The 13504-nt window shown below is 29.6% G+C and overlaps 1 protein-coding gene across 1 annotated transcript in view; it reads left to right on the forward strand.

The window, feature by feature from the left end:
• LOC126891065 (drebrin-like protein) overlaps nucleotides 1–13045 on the forward strand; it is a 39073-nt gene extending 26028 nt beyond the window's left edge. Inside the window, exon 2 of the mRNA XM_050660244.1 lies at nucleotides 12593–13045. Coding sequence (XP_050516201.1) covers nucleotides 12593–13045 — 453 coding nt within the window. The remainder of the gene's footprint in view (nucleotides 1–12592) is intronic.
• Nucleotides 13046–13504: the final 459 nt, after the last annotated feature.

Raw genomic sequence — 13504 nt, forward strand, 5'->3', positions numbered from 1 at the left:
TTAATTTCAAATATATTATTCAAAAAACTGTTTAGTCTAAGGGACTTTCAGCCCTCCGTAATAATTCTGCGTTTGATCTTTTCAAAAATACTTAATAGTTTCCTCAGAATTCGAAAAAAATAAATGAGTTGAAATAGAATTTGATCGAAATTTTGCGCCTACGCTCTCAAACAGGAGTAACGTATACAATTTTGTAATCAGCATTTCAAAAGCTTTTAAATGATGTATCACATGATGTTCTTTCCTATTTAGAAAAGTCAAAGTTATGCCTGTCACTTGAAGAGGGATCGCGTAAAGTTCGAAACATTGATGCTATAATATACTATGATTACTTTAAAAATCGACCTGTTCGAGCGTTTTGCTTATGTGCTAAAAATAAATAAGTTAATAAGGGTGTAACACTTATTCCAGCGCACTGTATATAAAAAATTAAAATTTAAATTAATAAACTCAATGTGGTAATACAACTTTTAACATATGTAAATAATATTAAATAAATTAAACAATAGTCTTCCAACCACAGCAATTTTTAAAAAATTGTGTATTTGTTAATACTAATGCTCTCAATAAAAATGGTCAATCTCCACTTTATTATAATATTAACACATAATATAATATAATAATATTATATTACCACAATATAACAGTAGTTCCTTTGAGCTACGACAGTTTTAAGCCTGTTTGGATCAATTATTGATTTCACTAATTTGTTTCAATATTTAGGATTAATTTTACTTCATTCTTCTAGAAGAGCATTTTTATATTAATGTCTTATATTTTATATTAATATCTTCTATATATCTTCTATCTTTTATCTTTTATATTAATATATGTATTTTCTATCTTTTATATTAATATCTTCTTTTATTATTATTATTGTGTATATCATGTTAACGGATCTGAACTCAATAAGGAAAACTAAATTAGGAAATAAATTATTAATTGCATTTAAGTCAGATGATTTTGTCGGTGTTTGAATTACCTACGCTAAATTATATAATAGCCATTGTTTAACAATTTGTGCGGAATGCTTTGAATTGTTATCAATGTAGAAGACAAAACTATCTATAATACCTAACTTCTAGACGCTTTTATTTAAATTTGTTTTCAATATAATATTATGGTAAAATTTGCTCTCGTCAAGAAAAAGCACATGTTTCAATTTTTGCATTTTAATTTTTCCGTTATTTTGACTAATGTAAGGTTACTTCCGAGCTTATTATACCTACCATGAAAGTATTCTTTCGTAATATCCGTCGGATGTTTTCAGGATGAACAATCTTGTTTCAGCACGTTTGTACTTCAATAGTACGCTTTAGTGCATTAATTCTTGTATCATTTTTTATTTTTTATAGAAATCCATCGTTCCTTGCTTATAGTTAACTTTTTCGTATTTCTAGCTTAAAATTTATTTGCCACGCTGGTTTCGTGTTTCTATTTTTTTATTATGTACTGCACTGTTGTTCGGCTTCTATTACTTCTAAACATTCACGTTTAATGATGACGTCTACACTATTTGCAGTTATAATAAAGCACTTTTACTTACTAACTACAAAACAAATACATGAAATAGTATCGACTGAGACATTCCATCACTTATTTAATTAATTATTAATGGGAACACCTTATTTAATTATTGTCAAAAGTATTTTCTTAGAATATTAAAAACCAGTTCGTACAAAATTCCCTTGGTGACGTCATACTGGGTGTATGGTGGTCACATTGATATTTCTTGAGGTTGGTACTGAACACCGGCCGCTAGCTGTCACGAAGCCGGAACGGTGAAGAGGGAAGGATTGGTCTTGGGAGTGTCAATAAGAATGGCGGCGTGAGTTTTCTAATTATATAATTAAAATAAGTTATTTCCAGTTGCATAGTTCCATTATTGTTGTTGCAAGTTATAGAAAGTTGAGTGAATTAAAGTGACGGAATAATGAAACTGTAAGAAAAAGGATCTCACACCGCCATTCGGGAGAAATCTATTATTACCGCTGGTAAACCCTCTCTAACACCGAGAGCAGACACTTCCAAGATTCAGTCAACCAGGGAACAAGTCTAAGGATACAGTCCCATTTGTTTTGTTTTGGTTCATCATCCTGCACCCTCCGAGGGACAGGTTCATTAGCTATTGGGCAGTTGCACCACTTCGGTGTTAACTTCGTACCACGGATTTGGTACCACACACCAAGGATCAGTGTTGGAACGCGTGAAAAGGGGTTTGTTTTGGGGGACAATTATTCATACTAGTTAAAGACTTATACTGTTTTTTTTGTAATATTCAGGACATTTAAGTTAGATACACATAAGTTCATAATTTAATTACACATAAATATTTTTTTCTTTCTCTACAAATTTAAGTACATTTTAGTTATAATAACCATGCCTAACAGTTAGTACTGTTCCCCCAAATTTATATAATTCTTGGTAGAAGTTTCGAGCTCGAAGATTCTCCCCATACATGTTCTTTCCCCTTGGTTCGTATTAATTTTAGACTTGTTTTCTCAGTTAATTTAAAATCATTCAACTTATTTCATAATTTTTCAATTTGTATTAGATTTTTGTAAATATTATTTAACGTTAACTATTAATTTTTTTATATTATATTTGAATAAATCCCTAGTACCCATCCCCTCAGGAAGGTACTAGTTTTACTTGCGATTATTATTTAGAACCACTAGTCAGAAAAGGATCTTTTGTATCCAGTACTAAGTTGGTTCATTTAGGGACTTGTTACCCGTCAACACATTGAGAGTTGTAAAATATATATTATTTACATTAGGTATTTTCCTTATTCTATTATCAGGTAGTATTCAATTAGGGTGTATGTATTAAAATCGTACAAGTGTTATTTGGTGAAGGGTTCATACTAATCTAGGTGTAAGTTGTACTTTCTGTATTAGAGGTACCCTTATTCAGATTTTCTAACCTTATTAAGATTATTCTTAGATCACATTTGTGTGATAATTTTTTAATTGACTTTCACTAGTATCATTTTTTTTGTCATGTTAGAGTCACAGACTAGTTACTTGTCTTAACTCGGAGATTGTGAACATCTAGTAGTTAAATTTAATAAATACATATTTATTGTGCATATTTTTTTTCTCATATTACTCCTCTATATTTGTACATTTAATATACTTTTATTACAAATTTAATATACTCTATAGCAGCGTAGAATACCTGGAAGAGGGTTAACCCAGTTATCCTTCTTCTGGCGCCCAAAAATTTATTCTATTTTCATTATATTATTATATTTACTCTATCTATTTTGTGAACATTGTCTTAATATCTTCTTTTCTAGCCATCATTGTCATTTCCTTTAATTTATTGTCCAGCCAGAAATAGCCGTGCAAATTGGCCCAATCCTTCCTTGAGTGTAAAGTGGCCATTCTCTTGCATATTGAGCTAGCTATTCAAGTTACATCTATCTATTCATAATTTTCATCTTCAGTCCTATATCAATTCTATACTCTTCGTCTTGGCATCTTTCCATACAAGTACTACTGCAAAGTAGTATTTTAGACTTCAGCTTCTTCAACACAGAAGCCACATTGTTGTTCCTTTGGCTACATTAAGTAGATCTTCTTATTCCTACTTCTGTTGGAGTTTATCACTCTCTGTGCATTCACTCCAACAGAAAATCTCCTTCTATCTGGTTACATCGGCTTCCCAACGTGGTGGCCTTATTTTTGGTCTGAGACAGTATTTATTTAGGTCAATTCTTCTCTTTTTATCTCAAGTTTCTTTGTTATTTCCGTTTGGTATCTCTATACACATCTTGTTACTTATTTATTTTATTTTTAATTTCTGATACATATCAGGTATTCTTATACGCTGTTTTGATTTTTGTTTATATTTTGGGACCTCGTTATAGTATAGGTTTGTGCAACTTACATTCTGGGTTAAATTTGAATTTTTTATTGGGAACTTATATTTAATATTGCTATTAATAATATAATTCATATAAGGTAATTTTTATTCCTTCAGCCAATAGTGGTATAGTTGGAGGTACACCTAAGCATTGATTATTATTATATATATTTTTTCCAAAGTGGTGGTAAGTTACATATAAATAAAAATTTACTTCCAGTATTTAGGTAGTAGGTTTACTTGAGTATACATTATTTATTGGATTATTTATCCATTTATTTGATCTTATATATTTATTTGATTATATACTTCATTATATATATATATATATATATATATATATATATATATATATATATATATATATATATCAAACAAATGAAATAGAGAATGTGGAAAAATCCCCTTACGAATAACTCACACATCCACTATTTCTGGCTGGGAAAAATTTTTCGAATATTTTGTTATTTTTATAGATTTCGTACGAGTGGTCGTTAAACCAGTACCTGTGGATCTTTTGATCACTGAGTGTGTTTCAAAGATCTACATCTTTTGTTTATATATATATATATATATATATATATATATATATATATATATATATATATATATATATATATATATATATATATATATATATATATATATATATATATATATATATATGGCTCACAAATGATAGGAAGCCCGCTACAACCTGCAGATGAATGGAAGCCCGCGGTTTACGGGGTAAGGGCATTGTAGCACTGTCTTATTCCTACAGTCTTACGAAGCCCACTCGTATAAACGCGTTCACAGTGTATATGGATTACGCATTATACGAAGCCCGACGATGTTGCCATGTTTTAATTTACGTTTAAATAATACGACTGTTCTACGAGATCCTTATATGTGTATATAAGTCGTCATATTGCCTGTTATAAGAAGCCCAATTCTATTCAGCAATCTATACGAAGCATTTTAGAAGAGTCAAGATAGAACGAAAAGATGCATTGTTTCGGAGCAATTCAAACAAGATTATCTTTTTCTAAAACTTTTTTTGTTAGTTTATATACATGTTAAAGTAAAAAGTTCTACTAACAGATTTTGCCGCTAATTGTTTATTATTTGTTTAAACAATAACAATAATTGTTTTGTACAGTGTGTCCAATTAACACGTTGACGGACACTGCGTGCAAAGCAAGTGTTGTGACACTATATGTATTTTGCAAAGTAGAATAGGGAAAAATTCAACGTATATAGACGTTGTGTCACATTACATCAATGGAAATTAGACGACTATAGACGTTCTGTTCGTCAACGTGAAAAGTTGTGCATGGTCTAAATTAAAAATAGAACCATCAGTTCATTTTTTTTTATGCCGTATACGAGATATTATGGCAAAAAATATAAATTTTACTCAAGAGTAAAGTAGCTTTATTATTCAAAATATTGAAAATTGTTATAATGAAAAGTTGTTTGGAATTAAGAACTATATTCTAATATGCCATTTCATCTTTCTAATTAAAAAAAAGTTGAATTTTTTTAAATTATGGATATACAACATTATTTTCAGTTATTTCAATTATGATAACTCTTTTATTATAGACCAGTAAGGATCTGTGAAAAAACGTCTATTTTTGTATGTGAAAGGTGGCATTCGAATTTTTGCAGATAAAGTAAGATGCTTCGTTAATAATAATTTACTTATGCTCCTTCTCAAATATGCCCGGAACATTAATAAAAAAAATAAAATATTTAAAAATTTCGAAAAACGTCGATTTTTTTCTGCTTTCTTTGCTTATAACTTTAAAACGATTCGTTTTGGAACAAAGTCGTAGTGAAATAAAATAAAGATAATTGAATTTTGTATGATATCCGACTGGTCAAAAATGTCTTAACTTATTACCTTTTCTGCAATATAGCAATAAATACAATATAAGGGGGCAAAATATGCCTGTTGTTATTCAATATTTTTAACCACTTCGGTGGTATATAGAACCTTAGTAATTCGCTTAGGAAATTCCTTGTAACATACTTAAACCGTGTACTAATTTTCATTAAAATCGACCTAATAGATTTTGCATAATAAATTTGCAATTTAAATGTTTTTAAAAAAGTTCAAATTTTTTAAAATCTTTCTGAACAAAAAGTAGACCATTTAGAAGTTGTCTAATTTTTTTACATATAAAGAGGTGCTTTGCCTATCTAATACACTTTACAGAATTAAAATCGGATTATTTAAGGGGCCTCAGCAATGTTTTAAACTTATAAACAATTTTTTGGCTTATAAACAAATAGCTTTGTTTAATAATAAAAAATTAATTTTTAGCAATGCAAATAATTAAAACCGGTATAATTTGATTTAAACTTTCAAATGCTGTCAGCAGAATTGCTACTTTATTTTTTAATCAAACGTTATTCGCGTTCAAAAATTTCACTTTTTCGATTTTTTGAAAGTTCCACTGCGTTTATCTCGAAAACTATGCATCCTACGAAAAAACTTGTAAGAACATTTTTGCTTAGATTTACCCAAGAAATATAAAAAAATGTTTTATTTTGCGAAAAATCGATGTTATGTAATTCCTCAAGTTCTTTGTTTATAACAATTTTATTGACATCCGGATCAACTGTTACCCAAAAAAATCGTGTTCCACGGGTCAAAAAATACATAAAAATCTTGGGTAAGTCCATCTAAATAAAGGAGCCCGCAGCACCCCCTCCTGGCCACAGGACTAATTTGTTTATAAGCCAAAAAATTGTTTATAACTTTAAAACATTGCTGAGGCTGCTTAAATAATCCGATTTTAATTCTGTAAAGTGCATTAGATAGGTGGAGTGCTTCTTTATATTTAAAAAAATTGACAAATCTTTGTATTTACTAGTTTTTGTTGTGCAACATTTTAAAAAATTTTAATTTTTTAAAAAAAGTTTAGATTGCAAAATTATTATTCAAAATCTAGTAAGTCAATTTTAATGAAATTTGGTGTACGGTTTTAGCACATTACAAAAATTTTCTATGCGAATTAGGAAGGTTCCAAGTGTAACCTAAGTGATGGAAAATCATTGAATAAAAACAGGCTTGTTTTGCCCCCTTATTTTATATTTATTGCTATTTTGCAGCAAGGGTGATTAATTAAGAGATTTTTAACCAATCGCATCTAATAGAAAATTTAATTACCTTTGTTTTATTCCTATACGACTTTGTTCCAAAATGAATCGTTTTAAAGTTATAAGCAAAAAAAGTAAAAAAAAAACGAAATTTTTTGAAATTTTTAAATATTTTATTTTTTTTATTAATGTTCCGGGCATATTTGAGACGGAGCATTAGTTCAGAATATTTCAATGAGAAGGATGGAATATTGGAAGATGGTTTTTAGTGTTGTTCTGAAGCTATTTTCTTGTGACATTTTTATAAAAATTTTGATTGGGAAATAAGCCACAATTAAATTGAAAAAATAATTTTATTCGCGTTTCGACGCCCAAATCGGATGTCCTTGTCAAAATACAAAATATTACCGAGTAAATATTAGTAATATTTTATATTTTGACAACGACATCCGATTTGGGCGTCGAAACGCGAATAAAATTATTTTTTCAATTTAATTGTGGCTTATTTCCCAACCAAAGATAGATTCCCAACCTAGCGACCCGGCATTGGTCGCTAGGTAGATTGTTACGCGAGTGGTCGCGCGTGAGATTTTCTCTCACATATATAAATTTTACCTTTTTTTACAAAATAAAGTTTTTAAAACAGTTTTTAAACTTTTTTTATTGACTAATAATAAGAAAAAACGAATGTAACATAATATAGATAATAATATAATAAAATAAAAAGAAATAATCGGAATTAAACCAATATTAATCAATCTCCGTATCTTGATAATTTAGGGCACAGCACACAAATATAACAAGAATGCTCTGGAAAAATTGATTGATGACAATTACAATTTTTTTTACATTATTTCAGGTTTTAAGTGCCAAAATAAAATTAATTTTTATGTACAGTTCGTAACGCGGGTGGTCGCTTGATGAGAGAATGTCTCACTTGAAGCGCGCTGACTCAACAATTGGGTGATATTGGGTCAACTGAGTCACTATCTAAGCGGACGATTCTATTAGATTGTCGAGGGAGGATAGTTAGGAGACTAGAAGGAACTACAGATCTTATAATTTCCCAGAAAAAAAATTCTGTGCAATTTTCTGAAACCGTGAGAGAAAATCTCATATAGCGACCACTGGCGGGTTAATTATGGTTTTTAGTTCTAAACAACTTTACATAAGCACAATTTTCAATATTGTGAAAAATAAGGGTATATTATTTAAGTACTCTTGAGCAAATTCATATATTTTTTATATAACTCGTATAAATGTGACAAAATTTGATATTAGACGGTTGTATTTTAGGTTTTAGACCCTGTAGAACATTTTATAAAGAATAACTGTTTTTCGTAAAATGAATAATAACAGAGTTTTCCACCTACTTCTACCGAAAGTATACTTTTCCGGACCTGATTGTAGGGAGCAAAGTTGTACTTTTCCTCCCTAGGGAGGAAAAGTAAAAGTGACATCATGGTACTTCATTCATAAAAATATAACTTATTGACGCCCTGTACAATATCTATTTTCTATTACGTAAGTTTGTATACATTTTAACGTTTATTTATAAAACACTCTGTATTTCACAGAATGGTAAAAAACTGTAAATTGTTATTTTGATTTAACAATGTTTACATTTTTATTTTGACTTATATTTGACAGTTGACAGTTATATTGTACGTACTTATTAGTTTTAGTTCTAATAAATTTTGTTGGTTAGTTACATAAATCAATTAAGTAAAAATGAAAAAATGACTTGTTATTTGAGGAAGGTGGAAAAACCATATGTATAACATGGGAGTAAAGTGCCTTTTCCTCCCTTGAATGATTACTGCCCTCCGCTACGAAACTTCATTCTCGGGAGGAAAAGTAGCACTTTCCTCCCTTGTTATACAAATAGCTATATGTATCATAATTGAAATAAACAACTAAAAATAATGTTGATTAGAAAAATTTTCAATTTTGTTTCCATTAGAAGGATGAAATTGCATATCAGAATATAGTTCTTAATTCCAAACAATCATGTTAAATTATATAATTTAAAATAATTTTAAAAATATCGTTGAATTTTGTTTCTATTTTGTTTTTGATTATGCTGAATCCGAATATGGCATTACAATTTGAAAATGCTTATAAAGAAGCTCTTCTACACTATGTCTGCGTAGCAAGGAACCATATTTGAAACATTTTTATTACAAATTTTACGAAAAAAAGTTTATTCTTCATAAATTGCTCTGCATAGTCTAAAATCTAAAACCCAATCATCAGATAGCAAGTTTTATCAAATTTATACGAGGTATGTCAAAAATACGAATTTTGTTAAAGAGTAAAGTACCTTTATATTCCAGAATATCAAAATATGGGTATTATAAAAAGTTGTTGGGAATTAAAAACTATGTTTTATTATAATTACATCATTATAATTGAAAAAAAAATTCAATGTTTTCTCAAATTACGGATACCCATCATAATTATTTTATTTCAATTATTTCAACTATTTTATTATTAATTTTACGAAAAAAAGTTATTCTTCATAAAATACTCTATTCTGGTCTAAAGTCCAAAAAACAACCATCAAATATCAAACTTTTTCAATTTTATACGAGGTATGTAAAAATATGACTTTTGCTTAACAGTTTAGTATGGTTTGTTCAACAGTAAATGGTTGAGTTCAATTAGTGCGGTCGTAAATATTATTAAATTTATCTGACCTGGCCCATTGTTAAGACCCACCCGGAGCGATAAGCAACCGAGGTAGACAGAGTTGGTCTTTTGACAATTAACACTGACTAGACGGTAATCCCATAATAAAGCAAAGAAATTGTACCAGAAAACATATTTAAATTTTACCTGAAACCGGACCTTTTATACTATTATCGGTTATTCCAGGATGTTTATAGTGGTAACTAATTGAACTCGACCATTTACTGTTAAACATACCGTACTTTTATAGTTCACAATATCTCATTTAGAAGAATGTAATTGAACAGTGAAACATATTTTGTAATTCCAAACAACTTTTTTTAATAACAATTTTCGATATTGTGAAATCTAAAGGTACTTTACCCTTGAGTGAAATTCATATTTTTTTACATACCTCGTATGTCAAAATGTAAAATCGTATGTAAAACCTCGTATGTAAAATTAATAAAATTTGATATTGGATGGTTGCATCTGAGATCATATACGATGCAGAGTATTTTATAAAGAATAACTTTTTTCGTAAAACTGGTAATAAAAAAGTTATTAATAGGTTCGAAGTTACGCAGACATAATGTTTAAGAGCTAAAAATATTTTTTTGTTGAAAATGTATTATTGTTCAAGCTTATTATTAAATTTATTTTAGGTAAGTTTTAGAGAAAACATTTTTGATCACTTTTTATAAACAATTTTTTAGTTGGTAATTTTCGGTTTTTGTATTAGGTACATTTTTGTTATCTTTCTTAATTTTTGTCAAAAAGGAATAGTTTCATTCATAGTTTCATAGTTTCATTTCTAAAATAAAATTATTGGGTAAATTTAAAAAAATACATCAAATGCTTTAAAAAACACCTATAAAATTGTAATAAATCTTTTCAAACTTGAGTAATACCGTTTTAAAGTGCTGGTAATTCTGTAAACTACGTTTTTACTTAAAACTTACGTAAAAGTTTTCAAAAATTGCATTTTTGCGTCATATCATTTGAATTAAATTTTTGGCATTTTTTTGAATGAAACATTGTTTAGTAAGATGTTTGAAAGGTAAGTTGTGCAAATTTGAGAGCTTTATAAAAAAATTTTTATTAGTTACACATTTTTAAATAATGTTTAAACAAAATTCAGCCCACACCGTACTTATGCCCATACATTTTATTTCTTTTTATTATAACCATAAGATAGCTTAATTGTTCTTCTTTCCAATTAAGCTATCCTTTCTTGTTCCTTCTCTTAATTTCCTTCTTTCTTGTCCAATTTGTAAAATTTTATTTGATCCATTAATTAGAGAAATACACTGAAATAACTAAGCCGTGCACTTCGCTAGTTTACAGTGCGCCAATGTTTGTGAGAAGGGTGACTTATAGCGTTATAGCGTGAAGCGAGTTATAGTACAACGACCGCTACCATCCAGTATATTCTACCACGTGGAATCAACACGAGGCTACGCCGCGTCGCAGCGTTGAACATTCTGGACCTAATTGCGACGTATTGGACAGCAAGATCAGCAATTATAAAATTATAAAACACCATGTAAAAATCAATATTTTTCAGTCTGATTAAAATCTCTAAATAAAAGTCTAATTTAAATGTTAAAGTAAAGTCTGATTTTAAATTATTGAGTTGTATCTAAAATCTTTGTTTGTCGAAATAAAAGTTTTAATTGTGAAGTTTAGTTTTTTAAAAAAGTGTTTTTTTAAAGAACATTCATAATTGGCGCAGTCAGTACGGAAGTGGAAGAGTCTTTACAGATCCTCGTCACTTTTAAGTGTTTGTCCACTGTTCCAAGAACCAGCCCCAGGGAAACCGTTGCAGAGTTCACCCGAGGGAATTAGCAGTTAGAAATAGAAGTTAGGAGCCTTCAGGAGCAAAGGAATGCACATCGGCATCGTCTTTATCCTGTAAGCGATTTTTATTATTACTTAGAATTAAGAAGATTAATTTTTGAAAGAGATATTATTAAATCAGACTCCTCTGAGTCCTTAGATTGAATCAGAGCTAGATTAAGAAGATAAAAACAAAGATTTGAATAAATTAATAGAAAAATTAAAATAATTTAGAAATATCTCCTCTAAGTCCTTAGATTGACTTTAGAGCCAGATTTAGAAATTTATTTAAAGAAAAATTTGAATAGCTTAATAAATACTATATATTAATAAACACTAGAGATTAATAGATAAATAATAAGCAGTTTAAGATTGATATATTTGAAATTACTATACGTATTTGACTATTGACTATATATATTGAAATTTTTTTTTAAATATGGCAGTTCCACAATTTGACGTGAAAAATTTATGCATTCTTCCAAATTTCGACGGAAACCCAAATGAATTACATGAATTTATTAAAGTTTCTACAATACTTCTAAACCATTATTATGATAGACTAAATGCAGCTAATATCCAAAATAAATTTTTGCTTCATGGTATTATAAGTAAATTAACAGGTAGAGCCAAAGAAGTTATATCTGTATATGGATGCGAAACTTTTGACGAAATAAAAAATGCATTAATTCAAAATTTTGGAGACCAAAGAGACGAAAATTCGCTTACAAGAGACTTAGTAAATTTAAGACAAGGAGCAACAGAATCTATCATGCATTTTTACGAAAAAATAATGGGACTTTTAAGCTGTATCAACAATTACTTAGAATTACATACTGTAAATGCCGACATTAAAAGAAGCAAACAGGAATTTTTCCGTCAACAAGCTCTTACAACATTTTTAGCAGGCCTACGAGAACCAATGGGCTCTGTTATCAGAGCAATGAGACCAGGAAGTTTAGCTACGGCGATACAATATGTACAGGAAGAAAATAATGTTAGATATCTTCAAAAAAATCAAATAAGTCAACCTTCAACATCAGGAAGAAGCGAAAATTATCAAGAACGCCGACCTCAGAGACAGCAAATGCCTTTACCTGTCCAAAAACCATTTTATCAACAGCAAAATTTTGCACCTCCGCAATGGCAGCAACCAATCAGACAATTCTACCCACAGAATCAGTTTCAACAACCCCATCGACAACAAAACTTCAACCAATTTAGACAAAATTCAAACCCTCCAGCATTCAGGACCCAGAACCAGTCAAATGTATGGGCACCCAAACCCGGACAGCCAAAGCAGCCTAGACCAACACCTATGAGTGGAATATCAGAAACCACAACCGGAGGCCGTCAAAAATTTACACCAAATTACCGAGCACAACCAAAATTCACCGTAGAAGAACTTTACAATATACAATGCCACGGAGATGAGCAAGAAGAGAATGCCGACTACAATGATTACTATGAACCCGAATACGACAATTTTCTACAAGATACATACGAAAATCAACCAACCGAATACGAAGAAAACGTAAATTTTCGAGAGGACCCACCAGAAGCAGCCGAAACGTAATTGAACTTCATTCATTTCCCGACAAGAAGGAGCTACCTTACATCGAAATTTCTGAGCCTTCTTTACGACTTTTAATCGATACAGGATCCACAAAGTCATTTCTTAATCCAGAAATAGCTTCTTCATATTTTCCAAATTATATAAAACACGAACCCTTCATCGTCACATCAATTTTTCAAAATTATTCCCAAAAATATTGTGCTGAAATTCCTTCATTTTCAGAATTTAATTCTGACAGCAAAATGAAATTTTATCTCTTCAAGTTTCACAAAACTTTCGATGGTCTTATTGGCCTCGATAATCTAAAACTTTTCGAAGCCCAATTAAACTTTCCTAAATCACTTCTAGTTACAAAAGATTCTACAATCCCTATCAAATATTATGAAACAAACAAAACACAATTTTATTCCATCCATTTGGAACCAAATTCAATTAGCCAAGTCAAAATTCCAGTCAAAG

Source organism: Diabrotica virgifera, chromosome 9, assembly GCF_917563875.1.
Source record: "Diabrotica virgifera virgifera chromosome 9, PGI_DIABVI_V3a".
Classification (NCBI taxonomy): Eukaryota; Metazoa; Arthropoda; class Insecta; order Coleoptera; family Chrysomelidae; genus Diabrotica; species Diabrotica virgifera.